The 19,352-nt window shown below is 41.8% G+C and overlaps 1 protein-coding gene across 2 annotated transcripts; it reads right to left on the bottom strand.

Annotated features, from left to right (window-relative positions):
• Positions 1 to 984: 984 nt before the first annotated feature.
• Positions 985 to 18,874, bottom strand: YBX1 (Y-box binding protein 1). 2 transcript variants are annotated; one of them, XM_055403758.2, is made up of 8 exons: positions 18,554 to 18,873; positions 17,799 to 17,862; positions 9,558 to 9,591; positions 6,742 to 6,831; positions 6,142 to 6,444; positions 5,943 to 6,025; positions 2,616 to 2,881; positions 985 to 1,370 (listed from the first exon to the last, which is right to left on the bottom strand). In XM_055403758.2, exons 1-7 carry the CDS (start codon positions 18,717 to 18,719, stop codon positions 2,647 to 2,649), a joined length of 975 nt encoding a protein of 324 aa, XP_055259733.1. In that variant the 5' UTR covers positions 18,720 to 18,873; the 3' UTR covers positions 985 to 1,370; positions 2,616 to 2,646. The 2 variants fall into 2 exon arrangements, with proteins under 2 accessions (XP_055259733.1, XP_088691323.1); XM_088835197.1 differs by lacking the exon at positions 6,742 to 6,831 and having other exon boundaries at positions 18,554 to 18,874.
• Between the last annotated feature and the right edge of the window lie 478 nt (positions 18,875 to 19,352).

Below are 19,352 nucleotides of genomic sequence, written 5' to 3'. Positions count from 1 at the left end.
GATATGAGAAACATACACACGAGAAAAACACTGTTCTGTTTGCAACACTGGCAGCAAGACTACATCACAAAAAGCTTCCTTCCTTCCTTGCCATGGTTTTCAAATTCACATTCTTACATTATTGGATTATATAAGCAATGTTGAAGTCATTTTCTACAACATATATCCTAATGCATGCAACTATTATCGTCCATACCATCCAAAGAGTCTGTCCCAAATTCATAAAAGGCATTTCAAAGTGTTAGCTGATACTAGCCCAGCTACTTGACTATTTTTCCCCACTTTATTCACCAGTCCCTTGAACGAAAACTACCACTGCAATGCAACTCTGTTCTGTGAATGCCAAGCCCATTCTGAACAGGGACACAGCACTTCATGACTCCCAGATATGCCTCTCTAGCCAACTGTATATCCCCCCAAGGTCTCGAAAACTGGCCAGAACGATCCAGAGTGTTTCTGGATAGCAGTCATTAAATTATTCCATAAAGGAAAGACACTATAAAATGTAGAACATGCTTACATTACAAGGATGCTGAGAACAAAATGAATGTCACTGATCTCTATATTCTTTAAGCAGCCTTCCCACAAGCATTCCATCATTTGTGGTTACCATCTCTGGTACCCAAGTAAAGGAGTACTGTGTTTACTGAGTACAGCAGTCTCTGTGGCAGATATCTGCTAACTAAGGCGGGTGTCCAACCTGCAGGCTGAAATAACTCATAGTCCTGTTAAGTCTCCACTAGAACATGCCCTCTCTTTACCACTGCCTCCCAGTAAAAGGAACTCACTGAAAGGAAAACGGAAAGATTATCATAGCAAATTCTAATTTTCAGTACAGGTATGCTACTCAACAAACAATTACACATTTTAAGAACATTTCCTTGAGTAAATACCACTAAGTATCACCTATCTGCAGAGATTTAAGCTAATAACCAGCTAAGTACTTATAAACTAAAATGAAGCAAAGCAGAAATATACAACAAAGACAATTATTTAAGACCTTTATTAACAGGTGCTTGCAGTTTGTTGACTTTTTTTTTTTGAAAAAATCAAGCTGTAAACTTTTATTACAAATTAAAAATGAGGTTCTTAAAAATCTCAACTTGACCAGATATGAAACAATTTAAAAACCTTTAAAGGTGTATTGAGAAAAAACAGGCTTTTTTTTTTAAAAAACACGTTTGTCATTACCAAAAAGAGACGTCTTTAGGTAAAAATAATAAAAACCCCATGCTGCATAGATAATGCAGATAGTTCTAGTTATCTGGTCAACAGGCAAAAAGCAAGCACTTAAGGTCTTCAGCTCCAATCTTTTGTTCATTTCTTATTGCTGGAATTTCATATTCATTTCTTCTTGTTGGATGACTAAACTGTAAGAGAAAAAAAAAAAGTTTTTTAATTACCTTCTGCAGTTCACTGCAATCTAACACATCTCATATTGGTTTACCTTTACACTGCAGTTCATACAAGAGTGGGCATTACTATATAATAAGAATGGTTACTTGTAGGTTCTGAATGACCTTTTTTTAAAAAAATATTTTTATTTATTTGGCTAGTTGTGGTATGTGGGATTTTGTTTCCAGACCAGGAATGGAACCGGTGTCCCCTGCATTGGAAGCATGGAACCTTAACCACTGGACCACCAGGGAAATCCCCTGAATGACCTTTTGACACTCAAAATAGAAGGGGAAAAAGTCTCACTGGCTGAACATGATAATTCTAGAGTCAAACAGAGACAAATACATGTCTCCTAGAATCAAGTAAAAAGGGAATCCTCTTAATTTTAGAATTGATGATGTAATGCCAAAGCCACCACTTTCCTCAAACAGACTACACTGGTCATCATCACCTATGTTTTTAATCCGAGTAGCTATCCCACTCGGAGAAGGCAATGGCAAGCCACTCCAGTACTCTTGCCTAGAAAATCCCATGGATGGAGGAGCCTGGTAGGCTGCAGTCCGTGGGGTCGCTATGGGTCGGACATGACTGAGCGACTTCACTTTCACACATTGGAGAAGGAAATGGCAGCCCACTCCAGTGTTCTTGCCTGGAGAATCCCAGGGACGGGGAGCCTGGTGGGCTTCCGTCTATGGGATCACACAGAGTCGGACACGACTGAAGTGACTTAGCAGCAGCAGCAGCAGCTATCCCACTTATTTTTGAAACTGAAGAATATCACAATGAAATTACTTGTTAGGGTAAGGTTAGCAAGACTTTCCTCAGCTCACTGGTGTTTGTGTGTGCACTCAGTCATGTCTGATTCTTAGTAACCCCCATGGACTACAGCCCACCAAGCTCCTCTGTCCATAGAATTTTCCAGGCAAGAATTCTGGAGTGGGTTGCCATTTCCTTCTCCAACTTACCCATAAAATCATCCAATAAAGTTGACAGAAAGGCCTAACACAAAAGATACAATGTAAAGCTAGGCCAAAGTATGGCTCTGATATATAGTCCATTAACAAAATGACATTCAAGTCATCTTAAGATTAGTTTGGGTAGAAGACACCCTAAGTTTAAGTGGCTTACCTTACCTGATGAACTGGGTTTTCCTCTCTTTCATTAATGGACATCACTCATGACTGCCCAGAGGCCAGAGGCCATCGAGGCTTACTTACCCGGATGATGGTAGAGATGGTAAGCCGGCATTTACTCAGCCCCGCCCTGCTCAGCCTCGGGAGCGGACGAATTCTCAGCTGGTGGATCGGCTGCTTTTGTCTCTTTGCCATCTTGTGGTTTAGGGTTTTCTGGGCGTCTGCGTCGGTAATTGAAGTTGCGGCGGTACCGACGTTGAGGTGGCTGCTGACCTTGGGTCTCATCTCCTTGATTTTCTTTATCTTCTTCATTGCCGTCCTCTCTGGGCTGTCTTTGGCGAGGAGGGCCCCTGGAATGAACATTGTGGAAACTTGGAATGACAAAACCTTCTTTCTTTAATCAAGTCACCAGGTCAACACATCTGCCCTTTCTGTTTATCAAGTGGTGTGCAGGCAATTTATCAAAATTGAAAAAGTAAACTTGGCTTTTACTTCACAAATTGAGTACAATGACTTGGTAAAAGGATTTCGAAATGTAAACTAAGATGACCATTTAAAACTGATTTCAATAGTCTCATATTACCCAGTATATCCATATATATACCCAGCATATTCATAGATAGTGAAGTGAAGGTTGGGAAGCCTGGAGTGCTGCAGTCCATGAGGCCACAAAGACTTGGACACGACTTAGCGACTGAACAATACACGCATATTACTCAAAATACCCATAGTATAATGTATTCCAAAGTTAGCCATGAGAGGATTGAAGCTGTACAACACCATCAATACCCTGATGCTATTTAAAAGCATGGGTATTAAAGTAACCAGGTTTGGAAACAAGTGCTAACCTTTATAGATAAACATTTGTTTAAAAAAAGCAGAAATCAAAACCAGAGAAAAGGTATTATCTTCATATAAATCAAAGTACACAGCAACCATTAGTTTGGGAAAGGCAAATCAAAACCACTTCATACAAACCAGGAGAGCCATAATCCCAAGGCTGAAAACAATCATATTGGGGAGGGTGTGGAGAAACCCCTCAATGCATTGCTGGCTGGTGTGACTATAAAATGGTGCAGCAGCTTTGAAAAACAGCTGGGCAACTAAATGACCTAGCAGTTCTACTTCTAGACCTGTATTCAAAACAATATCCATTATGCATTATTTTAACATTCACAACAAGATGTGAAAATAACCCAAATGCCCATCAACCAAGTGAACGAAGAACAAAATGTAATATCCATACAATGGAACCCTGATTTGGTCATAAAAGGAAATCAAGTACTAATGATAAAGGCATGAATGACTAAAAATACATGAGGTGAAAGCCAGACACAAAAATGTCTGGACTAGGCAAATACAGAGATAAGGCAAGCAGATTAGTGGTAGCCAGGGGCTGGGGTAGAGGGGAATGGAGAGTGACTGTTAATGAATACAGGGCCTTTTTTTCTTTTGGAGGGGGGACATAATCAACTTTGTGAATACACTAAAAACCAAGATTATTAGCATGCCTTTTACTGTAGGTCATCCCAGCTCTCACTATTTAAGGTTCCATTTCACCTCTAACCCCTCCAGTCTTTCACCTACCCCTCCCACCTCTTCTGAAATGGTTTTCCCACATTTTTGGGAACTCCTGACCAGTCTTTGGCAAAACTGCCCTGGCCCTCCCCTGTAGCCTTCCAGTGGTGGTTGTGAATTCTGAAACCCCACCTTTCAAATCTTAATGTCATGTTCCACTTTACTATACTTTTCCTATTGTAATTATCACAACAGTTCCATTAACATGGGCTTTTAGATTCTTTACCTCCCATGCAATTCTTGTTTACTACTTAGGTTCTCTCAGTTTCAAGCATTCCACTCTCTAGTCACCCTTATTTTCCTGGTGTATGCCAGGAGTCTTGTTCTCCTATTCTTATTTCCTTCCAATCCAACAATCCTATCACTCATTCTGTCCTTTAACTCTTCCTTAATCCTTTTCTCTCCTTTCTCTCCAAGTATAAGGTCTACCACTAATGATTATCACCAAACCCAAACCCAGTATCCGCTGAACAAATCTAACTCTGCTTAATCTCAGGCTGCTGCTCAAAATGGGTGGAAAAACACAAGCATGTTTGGTAGACCCACTTTAAATTTGTGATCACTGTTCTTTGATTTCCCCTATTTCTCTTCTAGAGATAATTTCATGTATTTGTCCCAAACCTCTCACCCCTTTCCTTTTGACTTCACCCACACACTGGTGCCCATAAACTCTGGCTTTTTACACACGCAACATCCTTGGTTCCCAGCAAGAGATCAACCCAATCCTAACGGAAGAGAGCTGCCGCAGATAATTCCCTGACAAGCATCCTTTTCTTAAGTTCTTATTTCTCAAACAAAAAAAATCCTTTCTTACTGATTCCTTTCCCTTTACTGCCACCTCATCTGTCTTCCTTTCAGCAAAACTCCTGCTGTACTGATCTCAGATTTCTCACAATTTGCTCTTGGATCTGCATCAATCATTTCACCCCCTGGATTATAAGTAGCATGTGTCATTTACTACTCAAACAAAAAATTCCTGACTAAATAGTTTGGAAAGCCCTGCATTCATCAATAGATTATAATAAATATATTCAAATGAGACCATTAAGTCTAAACCGAAAAGGCAAACAGTAAAACTGAAGCACTCAACAAAAATTCATGTGCTGTTTTTAACATACCAATGAAACTAGGTAGAAAATTGGAAAAGTTCTATAATGTAACAAAAAGTAGACCAAGGATACTGCCCTTGGGGTTTAAAGGGACAGAGCATGAAAGCCTATTTTAGACCGTTTATCACTATCACAGATAAACATTTCTCACCATTTAAGAGCTGATACTGTGATTGTTTGCAGTATTTCAACGAGGTATCTATGTCTAGGTTTAGAATAGTATGCTACCTGTTAGTTTTAGGGATCACATCTGGAGACTCAATATTCTAAGATCTTTTACTACACATATGCAGTAAACCTGCCTGGCCTGTGAAGCTTAATTCCTCTAATAATTAAACACCTTCCGTTAAAAAGGTATGCTTACCTTTATTTTTCTCCCTCCCAATGAATCAGATCTTAAAGTTATAATACAATGCAGTTTAAACTACTATTCTCTCACCTGTTAAAGAACAGAAATGGGAAATTCCATACCCTCATTAGAGTAAAACAACAACAAAACCAACTGCAAAAAGTAGACCACATCTATAAAGCTGTTTTTAACCAGTGCCAGCAAAGATGCAAAGAACACCTTCTCAAAGGTAACAACTGACTTCAGGTTCACCTCTTAGGCATCTGATGACAGAAAATGTGAAGTGTTAACAAATGACTGAAAAAGCCTGCAGAAGAAGCATGTTGCTGCTGAGTCGTAATACATGCTTGAAAAAATTTTAAATGCAAACCATACCTGCGGAATCGTGGTCGATAACCCCGATACATATTCTGTCTCACTGGTCTACCTTGTTCTCCTGCACCCTGGTTATCAGCACCCTGAAAAGGCAACGGAAATCAAGTCAAATTTTATTCAATTTACATTAGCCTTAAAACCCAACCAGACAGAAGTCTGAATACAGCAGCAGTTAAAAGTACATAAAAATCACGTTTACCTCCATCACTTCTCCCTGCACAGGAGGGTTGGAGTACTGTGGTCGACGCCCATAGGGCCTCCGCATGTAGTAAGGTGGGAACCTCCGCCTGCGGTAGGGCCGGCGCTGTTGGGCCTGGCCTTCGGGAGCGCTCTCCGATCCCTCATTCTTTTCCCCACTCTCACTGTTCTGGTAATTCTGCTGGTAATTGCGTGGAGGACCCCTGCGACGTGGGTAGCGTCTATAATGGTTACGGTCTGCTGCGTATTTACTGCCTTGCACTGGAACTCCACCAGGGCCTGTGACATTTGCTGCCTCCGCACCCTACAAAAGCCATCATACAGTGATAGTGACTACGGAATTAAGTACACGCAACAAAACTGACACAAAAAATACAAAAGGGTCTCTGTGGCCAGGGGTGCATAGAAATGATTAAACACTAGTTCCTCACTGTTCTGAAGAGGTAGCCCTCTAACTGCAGCCAGCACATTAGGGTTGGTGCATCTGTGTTCAAGTGGTCACCTGACCCATCCATCCACCTTAGAGCCACCATCCTAATGGATGAGATCTCCAAAATATTTCCATACTGAAGTCAAACCTTTACACAAAAAGCATCCTCACCTTTTCTCCTTCAACAACATCAAACTCCACAGTCTCTCCATCTCCTACACTGCGAAGGTACTTCCTGGGGTTATTCTTCTTTATGGCAGTCTAGTAATATCACATTCCAAAAATAGATTAACAGCGGAGAATCATGTGCTTTTTCATTTAAAATGTACCAGAGTCAATATTATTTTAACTTGGATATACACGTAAAATTAGCTTTAAATAAGACCAAACCGGCAATAAATTGAGGAAAACAAGGACCAGTGCTACCCCCAACCTCAACCAAAATACTCCAATCTTACAAGGCCCCAGCATTTTATCACTATTTTCCAAACTAAAACAAGTAATTTAATGCGCAAGACAAACACAACTGTAAACATATATTTTACAATGCTTTCTGCAAAAGCATTATATGTAGCTTTGAACAAAATGAGGATATCCACCTATCCCCAAAGACTGCACTTAATAGTAGAGGCTAGCCCCACACAGGGCCAGTTTAGATGACAGGCGAGTTTAGTTTTGCATGCTTCAAAGTTGACCAAACCAACTTTGTCCCTGTGTTACCATATCAAACTGTTACAAATGTCAACCAAAATCCCTTCCAACCTGATTGTGGGAATACTTCGATGGAAATGCAATTCCCATGAATTAACTATGCCACTTTTAATATTCTGTTGGTTATTACCTCCCCAGAATACATTAAATCTTTCATTGTTACTCATTCTCCAGAATTGTATAACAAAACTAACGGGGAAGAATAACATCTCACATTTGTAATACTTCCATAAAGTACTTTCATGCATTACCCACTCAATCGCATTATGAAGATGATGTGAAGCATCATTCCTCTTTTAAGGTAATAAAACAGGCTTTAAAAGTCAGGTGACTTGCCCAAGGTCACACAGTAAGTGGCAGAGTATGGACTTTTCTAAATCCAGGTCTCGGGACTCCAAATCCCATGTTCATTCTACTATATCACAGCAGTATCCATTATGGGATCACCCATCATTTCCGTTCCAGAGGAGGCAGGACAACCAACAAATCTGAAGCCAATTAAGCTAAAGTTGCCCAGAACTGCAGTCTCCTTGTAACACCACCAAGACCTGAGCAGCCAAAGTCCTAAGAAACAACTAAATGTTGAAACCACCTCCAAAATAAAGAGGAAAGCATATTGGTGACAACTTGTGGGTTGGTACAAGTAGGTGACATGTGTTCAGCCAAATAATTGATCTCATCTGTCATCTAAACTGTCACAAAGTTGTCATACCTTTTATATAACTCTCAATTATCTGCAGTCATAGGGGATAGCAGAAATATGGGTTAATTAAAACCCCAAACTCTTATTCTGGTCAGTGTCAATTCTCTCCTGCACATTCCCAGACCCTTCGCTGTTGCCCACAGGCAGCAAGACTGGCAAGCCTTGCTGTCTGTCTCTCGTACCCAAGTCTGCAAATTCCTTCAAATACTCAGAAGGAAGTAAGAAACAGATTAAGCACTGGTATTCAATTTTATAAAACAAACATTTGTTTTAATACAATATTTTGCCTAAGCAGTCCTGTATTTGTTTAGAATTTAAATGTTTCCATACTTAATGTCTGACCCTGTGATTACTGAACAGGGTTTTGGATGTACCTAGAAACTGATCTGGTTTTCCCCTCAACTGCCACTGAGTGGTCTACAGGTCAATGCAGAGAGCTACACAACACCAACTTAAGGCAGCCTTTCCAAGAAGTATGCTGCCAGCCAAGCTCACACCTGCCTGAATAAAGGCACGAGTGTGGAGACTGACTTTGTCTTTTGATGTCTACATTACAGTACAGTGGTTAAAAAGTTCTTTAAGAGCGATTTTCAATACAAGTCAATAATATTTCAATAGTCTTAGTAAAAAAACAAACCAAACCGAACCAACCCCCCCCCGCCCCTGCAGAATTCACAGAAGTATGCATTCCTAAACATTTTCCCTACCCATTGCATTCCTATGAAGAAAATTAAGTCCAATGAAGCCTATGAGATGCTTAAGGTCAAAATATTAGTGTTCATTTGGCAGTGGCTTACTTTAACAATAAACTTCTTAATGTTTAAAGTTCCCCCAAATACTTTCCTTAAATAGTACTTGTGGAGCAAAGTCTGGCATGTAGCACCTATCCTGTCAGTTTTTTCCTCTCAAACACTGAGGCTAATCTAAAAAGCATTTAATAAGTAATTACCAACCTTGCCATACCACCCTCTCACTTAACCTTAAACTAGCAAGGATTTCTAAATTTCCCAAGCTGGTAAAAATTCTCCAAACATAAAAACATATCTTACCCATTCAAAGTACTTTAAAATAAACAGAAGGATCAATGCTACAATGTCCAGTTTTTCAACATTTGTCTCAAATCAATATATTTTGCGGCTTTGGCCTATCTCCCCCATCATTACCGTCATCTGTCAGAGCTTAACTCTAACAGCATTTGAGAACATGTAGTCAAACTCTGTGTTATGGACAGTAACAGTATAGTTCGAATTTACATTAAAGGAGATTTTCAGTTTGTCTGAAATTAGGTTTGAAAATTTAGTGTAAGGTATCAAGTAGAGTCAACATTTTAAAAAGCTACAGCTATTAACAAAAACAAAATACCAACATGAAAGGCCTATTTTAATTAAGTGAACTGCCAACACAATGTTTTAATGTACACATTTAAGCTGTACTACCCTTCTTCCTGTGGGAACTAAATTGGTAAGTGGACTTAATAAACCTTTTTTACAAGGAACAATAGTTCAGAAGACATACATCCTTTTCCTCTCACAAGCATTGAGCCAGAAGTGTAAACAGCCACAGGAGCACTCACCTGGTGTACAAATACATCTTCCTTGGTGTCATTCCTACAAGACAGAACCAAGTAGAACAAATTAGAAAACTGAACACATTTCATGTTGCCAAAGATTAAGAATACGCTTGATCCTCTGTGCCTTCCCCGCCCCTTTTTAGAGACTTTCCTGACTGCCAACCAGCCATTAGGAAGGAAATTAAGAATCAAAACAAAAAAAACCCAGTAACTCACAATGGTTTTACTAACAGCTGTCTCACCACCTACCTTAGAAGGATTGAAAAGGAAAAAGACAAAAAGTGTGACCGGCAAAGCCATTAAGAGGATAGAAGTGACTAGCAACATATATTGTTGCTTCTCATTCTACTAAACACTAAAAGTATTCCAGCACAAGCCATTCGTACCTCTAAGAGCCTGGTTACTAACTTTAGAAGAAATCATGAACATAACTCTCATCAATTACTAGCTTCCTTCCTACTTCATCTTCACCATTCCCAATTCTCAACTTTCATTGAAGGTCATAAGGATGACCTCCGAATGTACAATACCAGGAGTGAGCCCTAAATATAAACTATGGACTTTGAGCAATAAATAATGGTGTCAAATGTAGATTTATCAATTTTGACAAATTTATCACTTGGTCCAGTACAGCAGAGGTGGTCATGGATACAATCTGTAGGCCTGGGGTACATGAGAACTATGTATTTTCTGTTCAACTTTGCCATGAACAGAAAGTGCTTGTAAAAATAAAAATAAAATATTGATTAAAATAAAGCAACAGATTACAATGAAGTACAAATATGAACACTACCAATACCGACATAATTCACATGGCAAGCGTTGTTTGTGCCAGAAAACCAAGGAAGTGAAGATGAACGCAACTTTTCACTGGCACACAACCCTCTTTTACTTCATTTTAAGACATCATTTTTACACCAATCTTTGCTGTTGTTTAGTTGTCTCTTTTGTGACCCCCACGGACTGTAGCCCACCAGGCTTCTCTGTCCATGGGATTTCCCAGGCAAGAATACTGGAGTGGGTTGCCATGTCCTTCTCCAGGGGATCTTCCCAATCCAGGAACTGAACCTAGGTCTCCTGCACTGCAGACTGATTCTTTACCACAGAACTACCTGGGAAACCCACACCAATCTTTAGTCTGTTGTAAAGCAAATATGGTTGAAATATTGCTACAGGGCTTCACAAGGAAGTGGACTATGACCCAGCTTTTGTGGCTGTGTGGGTGAAGGAGTAGATTTGATCCAGTTCTTAACTTAATAGGGAAACACTGCATGAATGGACGTTAGAAGTGAGGGGCAGTGGTAAATGATTTGACTTTCTAGAGACTGGGAATTAATGTGATGATATTATTAGTAAAAAGAACCAAAGAGCAACATTTCTAGATCTTTACTGACTCACCCCACCCTGGTGTCAGTAGGTCAGAGTTAAGAAAGGACTCAATATTCTAGTGTTTACGCACCAAAGAATCCTTATAGCATGGGATTATCGTAACACGAGGACATTCATGGAAACAGGATTAATTTAAAGTCTTCAAACACACACACACACACCCCCCCCACCCAAGGCAGGGTGAGTGAAAACTGACCTTATAAACTAGCTGAGTATTGTTTAGTCACTAAGTCGTGTCTGACTGCAACCCCATGGACTGTAGCCTGCCAGGCTCCACTGTCCATGGGATTTCCCAAGCAAGAGAACTGGAGTGGGCTGTCATTTCCTTCTCCAGGGGATGGTCCCTATCCAGTCTCCTGCAATGGCAGGTAGATTCTTTACCACTGAGTCATCAGGGAAGCCCCACCGAGTATTAGAAACACTTAGGAATTAACAGCCAGTTGGAGTATCCATCTGTCAAATAGGTCCACATACATCACACAATTCCATAGCCACCACTAGTTTTCAAATGCAACACAACTGAATGCAAGCTCTAAGGTTGTTCCAAAGACAGGGGGACATTACTCTCATTAACGGGAGTAAAGGATATAAGACTTGCTAGATGACTAAGGTAAAGGATATTTGGCACTGGACTTCCACATAAGTAAATTTATTACTTGAGCTTTTTGGGAAAAAAAAGTACTTTATGGTTTTAATATGTATTAAAATTTCCTTAAAAAAAAAAAAAAAAAGGCAACCTTCAAGAGGGATTTTTCATTACTATCAATGCTGCTGCCCATGTATCTGGGTAGCCAATATATCATTTTTTCTAATGTAGCTGCAAATAGGCATTTACAGACCAAAAATACACACCACAATAAAAAGAAAAGCAGTTGTCTATGAATTTTACTTTAGAGTTGTAAAAGGAATTTTAAAAAACTCACCAAATACTTCTCTAGTCAATTGATCTAGTTGCAACTTGTTATACAGGGGAAAAACTTAATTAGATACTTAACAGCTTATACTGTGAGGGTTTAAGTTTCAGATACTTTGCCAAGCATTTTACCATCCCAATCCTCACAAAGCCAAGGTGGGTGCTTTTATTTATATTACCACCCATTCTACAAATCAGGAAAATGAAGTATGCGGTCATCTGCTTACAGTGGTAGAATCTGACTCTACAGGCCCTGGTCTTTATCACGTTGAGAACTCAAAAAGGACCTGTTTGGAAATCTTTACATATTTCTGCTTTAGAGGTAGATTACAGCATATGGTTTCTCTAATTTTGGGAGAGGGCAGTAATAAGTAACAATCACCCCCTACACATCCTCACCTGCAGTACAGTTATATTCTGTATAACTGGACCAGGGTTCTGCTACATATTGCTGCCTTACCACCCTCAACACATGGAAAATGCAAACACCATTCTGTGCTCACAAGCCACATAAAACCAGTTCTGTTCTGTGTGGGTTTGTTGATTCCCAATTACTGCCACTTTTAACTTTTTCCCAAAGTCTATATTATTCCACCTTATTAGTTCTTCCTTTGATCTACCGTAAGCCACAGGACTGACAATGAAAGAATAGCGAAGGCCTCATTCAATTCTTTAATAACGCTGGGTATTTACCTGTGCTAGCTAACTGGGCATTGTGCTAAGCACCAGAAATAAAAATAAGACATGGTCTACCCTCAAGAATTTCTATCTAGAAGGCCACCACCGTTCAGTCTCATACAGCAGCTTACCGACACAGCTGCATATCATAGTATGTTAAGGCATATCAATCAAACGAGGAGGAGCGAGTGGCAAGATGGGATATAGAACACAACAGTTAAGAGCTCCTTACCAAAATCACTGGAGCCAAGATTGGAATCCTGGCTATTCCCATTACCAACTACATAATCCTGGGCAAGCTGCCTTATTTGTGAAGTCAAATATCTAAGTTTGTTTCCTAGTGGCCTTAAAAAAAAGTAACGTAAAATGAATTTGATCATGTCAATATTATGGTCAACATTAACTACTGAGGTATTTTATTTTACATTCAGTTTCTCACACGCTCAACAGCCACATGTGTCTACTACTGTATTGGACAGCATGGACTCACAGTATCTCAACAGTGCCATTCCAGGCCTCACACACATTCTTCCATTCTCCAGCAGCCAAGGAGCATGTGTATTGCATTCTTCTACTCTTACTTCCTGGTGTTCACAGAACATTATTCACTACTGAAAAATCATTTTTAATGAAAATACAGCTTTCTCACCTATCTAAAAGTATTGATACAATTTTGTTCTTATTCAGCATATAACACAGTAGTTACATCAAGGAAAAAGAAATCACACAGATAGCAAAAGACTGAAGAAAAGGGGATGCCATTTTAAGTTAAGAGAATGCCACAGAAAAAGGAAGTCCTGCAGGGATCTAAAGAAAATGAAAGGCTCTTCAAGGTCCATAATGTAGCACAATGAAGGTAAAAAAAGCATGTAGCCAACTTTTCAAATTTTAGGAAACATTCTTTTTACTAGGTGCCAATCCACAGTATTGCCCGAAAGGAGACATACCATATGAAATAAATGCTCTTACGTCATTATCGGAAGGCCACCACACCAAGCCATTAATAATTTAACATGCCGAAGAGCATAAATTAATTTATAATCCTATAGCTATAAAAACAAAAGTTTCAACTCTCAACAACTTGGTGACATGACTTCTGGCCAACTCACAATCAGTGCCTAACAACCAGCACATGAATGAATCCTAAAGCACTTTGAACACAAGCCACTGTCTTAAGAACTAGTCTATTTTTGAAAAGACTGCCAATGACACTTCAGACTTGGGGGACCACTCAAATGTCTTTTAATGCTTCCAGCCCCCTTAGCACACCATCAAATCTTCAAGTTTTCTCTAGTGCCACAGCATTTACTCATTTATGTTACAGACCACCTATGATTTCTTGGCTCTTCCCATGTGATCAAGCTATGATCAGTTTGACTTTAATAGCCTAAGAGGCTTGGCAATCATCTTTCTACAGATCTACAAACTTTTAAAATTAACAGGTTTTGTGGGACTTCCCTGGTGGTCCAGTGGCCGAGACTCCACACTCCCAATGCAAGGGGGCCTGGGTTCAATTCCTGGTCAAGGAACTAGATTTCCACATGAAAACTAAGACCTAGTGCAGCCAAGTAAATATTTAAAACAAAACAGGCTTCGTAGGGTCAGAGATTGCTGAATATTTTCCTCTTTTTTAAACAACCTTTAAAAGGCAAAACTGGTTCCTGATTCAAAGATCATATAAAAACAGAATGAGCTTAAAGATAAAGCCTAGTCCTCTCTCCTATAATTCCTTAATTGCCTCCCAATATTAGGTAGTCAATCTGCACACTAAACTAGAACTATATTATGGCAATCCCTAACTACATGAAACAGGCAGTGAGAAGTAGGAAGCTTTTCAAATCTGGGGAACTAGCAGCATACAGAAGCCCCAGTGACAAGCTAGATATCATTTAAGAACCTTTCAAATGGCCAAGAATACCACCTCCACCCCCCATTTTGAGACCATATGGAAACAAACAAATTGAAGACTAGGCAGACAGCATAACAGCACTTAGGGCACACAAACTCCAACCTGAGAAAATTAATTCAAATCCCAGCTCTGCTACTTACTAACCACACTTCTTGGAGCAAGTTTACTCAACCTCTCGGTGCCATGGAATAATACCTAAACCTGAAATGTTGAGGATTAAATCCATTAGTTGACTTTAAGCATTTACTATAGTTCCTGGCATAAATATTTGATAAACATTAGCTACTCTTACCACCACTGTAATGAAGAATCAGTTATATGCACATGAAATCCCCAATAGGGAGGCCCCCTAAGGGGAGACTAAATCTGAGAGCGATGATACATAGTATTTTTCTAGGGAGGGGCAGCTGAGCCTTTTCTAGACCTTGGGTAATAAACACAAATGCATTAACAGAGGCCAGGCAGGAAAGGAAGTCAACAACAGGAGAAAACTAAGCCTGAAAGATGTGGTAAAAAAGAATGCGTACCCCAATTACAGGCAGTAACACTCATGGCTAGCTGATTTTCATTTACTTGGAACTAAAGACCCCCAAATTAAAATAATAGCTCTTTAAAAACTCACAGATTAGGAACATTACCAGTTTGTGATCTCTTCTGTATTTTATTCTCTTTGCTCCAAATTTCTTGGCCATGTCTTACAATTAATTTAAGCATTTTAACTACTCTGGATAACAGAAAAATATTACTATTCTGGTCACTAAAAGATGCATGTCCAACTGGCAAATAAGTTGTTACTGATCCATGTCAATCTTTCTTAAATTTGGTGAGCATGGATTAATCCTCAACACCTGGAAGCAAAAGCGGAAAAAGTTTCTAGATTCAAAATCAAGAGAATCAAACCTTGAAACAAACCACTGACCCCATGCCATCCTTCTAATGCTATCTCCAACAGTCTTGAGTGAAGTTTTTCATTATAAAATGAAAAATAATTCTGGGAGTTAATAAACCCCTCTAGTCACATAATCCAATTATCTTTCACAGTCACAGAACACAAAGGAATAACAATGAATTCCTAGACTACATAGCCTAAGAAAACAAAGCCAAAAAATTTGCTGTGTTAAAATCAACAGTCTTATTTATTTGGAACCTTTCACACAATACAATCCTTAAAAAAACAATTCTAACAAGGCTTTAACAATTATCACAAGCAATAACAGACTGAAAAAAGTTTATAGTGAAAATGCATTCCTTTAAAGGAGACTTTTACATTAAAAATATATTTTTAACAAATTGTAAAAACTTAAGAACCTAAAATATGTAATCCTAGAATTCCAAGGTTAAAATCAGAACTATACCAATCATCCTATACACTGCATCCTCAAAAACAGCACACATCACACACACACACTCTCTCTCTCAGGAAAGCCAGGTGCCTACAGCCCTGAACCATTCGCTATACATTTTCCCTTAAGCAAGGTAAACCTCTCCTGGACTTAACTTGTTAGGTTTTACAATGTCTTGTTCAAAAGTCTCTGAAACATTGAGACAACCAGTTTAGAAATAAATGTGAAGCACATTTGAACCAGTTAGTTTGATGAAACCCTGTGGTTAAGACAATCTAAACAAAGGGTCATTAAAAGCCAACTTAAATTTAACTTGCCCTATCTGATGATCAGAAGAGTTGATTACAAGTTAGATGGATAAAGGAATGGTATCTCACAGAATAAACTTAGAACCCGAAGAACTGCTTTTATCTTGGATTATCAACTGTTCAGTTACAAATATTATCTAAATCCATTTAACAAATGCAGCAGAACAGAAGGCACACATATGCTACAATCTTTAAAACACACACACAAATTACTTAAAAGGCTGCAAATTATAGATCATTCCTAATAGGCACACCTGTGATAGCCTATCACCACACTGGGTCAAAGGTCAAAAGCAGTGTTTCTCAAACTAAGGCTCACAAGCTATAATCACCTGGAATTCTCCTTAAAAAATGTACTCCAGATCCAATGAATCTAAGCTGAGAAGAAAGAACTCAGGAATGTGCACTTTTACCCTTTCAAGGTAAGCACACAAATTCTAAAACCACTGGTTTAAGGGTGAGGCCAGTAAGGAGAATCAGAGTAAGACTGAAATACTAACAAATTCAGAGATCACCTAAAAAGTGGTCAATCAAACACTGGCATCAAACCAGTCCCTGCCTTCCTCACTAGTAACCCATTATCAAAAAAACTGATGAGAAAATGTGGCCTTGGCCTGTCCCAAGGCAGTATAAGAACAGATGGAAAATTCCTAAAGATTTTGGAAGAAACAAAATGTTTCCCCTCAACTGCAAACGTGAAAAACAGACCATCAAATGCTTACAATCTCTTTTGCTCTCTGAGCGTTTGAGTAACTAATGGTTTTTTGCCAGCCAACTGTGTGTCTAGGCTTGATCTTGCCCACTTGGTTTCCTTCAGTATTGTCCATTTCAGAAACATTTGGTGTTACTTCTTACTCTTGAAGTTCTTTCACACAACCAGTGTAACAGGGGTGTAAGAAATAAAATGCTAAGATGACCGCATCATACCTGTAAGGCCAAGACTGCTGTCAGCATGCCAGTGCTCTACACCCTCTAACTGCACTACCAGCCTGGGCAGCCATCTTGGAAAAGATGCCCGGCTGACAGGGACCACGAAGGGCACTGAGAGAACTGCCGTCACCATCACTGCTGCCACAAACAACTTAAAGAATTCATCCTAAAGATGCAGTTTGCAGCTTTGCCTTCAAATACAAAGAATAATGTTATCGTGGACTAAGGTGACTGTAAGCTACAACCAAAGCTGTAACAGGTACGATTTGGGGGGACAAGGAAGTAGGACGAATAAGGCAAAAAGACCTTAGCCAAAATGACATACTTGCATTGTCAAATCACGTTACCTCCAAAGGTTAACAAGTTGTAAATAACCTACATAATAAACAGCGGCTCACATTTTCAAACACCAATTTCAGTAACACAGAAAAGAATGACGGATAAAAACGCGAGGGGTCTAAGCCTAACAGAATCACAACAGATCTTAGCTTTCTCAGTTCGCCCTAACTGTAAGAGGTGGCTCACTCACTCCGTCTGCCTTTTATATCGCTTTGTACCTTTCAAGTTAGCTGGAGATCAACATTTAGCTACAAAACAAAGACAATCTCTCTAGGTCTCCTAATCCTTTCGGTCATCAAGGAAAACAAAACCCCACTAGCATTACAACAGGGGTGGCAACCTACACAAGCTCCAACAACCCCAAGTTCCTAAAGCCTGCAGATGGAGGAGAGCAATGCAAGAGGCAGGACAGGGCTTCAGCGGCGGTCACCTCACCTGTTGATGAAACCATATCCGTTTCTTACATTGAACCATTTTACTGTTCCCAAAACCTTCGTTGCTGAAGGAGAGAGGAAAAAAAAACCCACAATTACTAGACATCCTTTTTTAAAACCGCCACGCTTCAGCATCCGGTGGCTCACGCATTCCCTGGCAGCGGCCCACGGCCACCTGACAGCCTTTTTCCCCAGGGCCCGCCGGCCATCCGCGCGGTCCACGTGGGTGAACCCACCGCAGCAGAGGCCCAGGGCAGGCCCGGGGCGCGGGCCCGAGCTGGGTGTGCGCGGGGACCGCGGGCGGCGGCGAGCACGTGAGAAGGGGGAAGCCGCCCGGCCCACTCCGGCCTGCGTAGGCGGCGCGCCGCGCCCTCAGGGTACACGCGGAAGGGAGCGGGTGGGGGACGGAACAACGGCGTGCAGGCCCGGGCGCACGCGGCCGGCGGGCACCGAGGGGAGGGACCCCGCTGCACACGCGGTCGGCGGCGCGCGGCCGCACAGGAGGAGGGGCGCGCGGCCGCGCGGGGTCCGCAGGGGGCGCGGGCGGCTGCGCGCGTGCGCGCGCTTGCCGGGCACGCGGACCGGGCGGGCCAGCGTCCGCGAGGGCTCGAGTAGTGGAGCCTGGGGGAGGGGCGGCCGCGCGCCGCCGAGTAGGTCCCCGCCGCCCGCGCGCCCGCCGGCTCGCCCCGCTTCGGGTAACGGTTCCGCCGCCAGAGTTCCCTCCGTGCCCCACCCCCGTCCACGTCCGGTCCTCACCGATGACCTTCTTGTCCCCGCCGGCAGGCGCCGCCGATGTGAGGCCGCCCGGGCCGCCGCTCCCTGCGCCGCTGCCCGTCGTGCCGGGCTTGGTGTCGGCAGCGCTGAGGGCGGGGGCGGCGGGGGGGGCGGCGGGCGGCTGCTGGGTCTCGGCCTCGCTGCTCATAGTTGCGGTGATGGTGACTGGGGCCGGCTGCGGCAGCTGCGGCTCCTCCCGGGGTGTGATGGTAACTAGGCCGGCGGCGGCGGTGGGGCTGCTCAGGGCTCTCTGGGGTCCGCTCTCCGCTCCCGCTACCGATCGAACTAGCGAGAATGGCGGGACGGGCGGGATAAGCCCTGCGATCGACCCGCCCTAAGCATCGTTCACTGGTCAGTAGTGTTGTCAATCTCACCACCTGACCACAACTCCTAGTTTCTATTGGCTAATACTCTTTCACTCCTTCACTCTCATTGGCCTTTAGGCGGCTAATTTGGCCGACCTACAACCGTTCCTGCCTCCGCTGCCGCCATAGAGACCGGAACTAGAATTAGAGTAGAGTCACCACGAGAACCATAGAGAACCCGAGAGGACGGGCAAGAGGGGACGTGACTTTCACGAGGCTGCAGCCGGGGTGGGCCGGCTCCAAGTCCAGGGTTGTGTCCTGGCCGAAGGAAAGGTACGGCCAGATGCCTGCGCCGGGATTACCCGGCCTGACCTGGGGGCTTGGAACGGGGCCCGACGACACCGTAGCTGCATGTGGAGAAGGCCTCCCTCCCGCCCTGCTCCAAATATGGTCCCTGTGACCTCAGACCATTACTG

Source organism: Moschus berezovskii, chromosome 4 (assembly GCF_049115385.1).
Source record: "Moschus berezovskii isolate FMDL1 chromosome 4, NW_MosBer_1.0, whole genome shotgun sequence".
Classification (NCBI taxonomy): Eukaryota; Metazoa; Chordata; class Mammalia; order Artiodactyla; family Moschidae; genus Moschus; species Moschus berezovskii.
Note: the sequence above shows the minus strand (reverse complement) of the source record. Positions and strands in the feature narration are given on the sequence as shown.

Bases quoted from the DNA above. Each gene is read 5' to 3' on its own strand.
- YBX1 (XM_055403758.2), bottom strand. From the start codon at position 18,719: ATGAGCAGCGAGGCCGAGACCCAGCAGCCGCCCGCCGCCCCCCCCGCC. The intron at 6,026-6,141 runs GTAAACGTGATT...TTGCCTTTTCAG, and splicing joins TGCAGGGAGAAGTGATGGAG to GGTGCTGATAACCAGGGTGC. The intron at 2,882-5,942 runs GTATGGTTTGCA...TGTTCATTCCAG, and splicing joins TATCGACCACGATTCCGCAG to GGGCCCTCCTCGCCAAAGAC.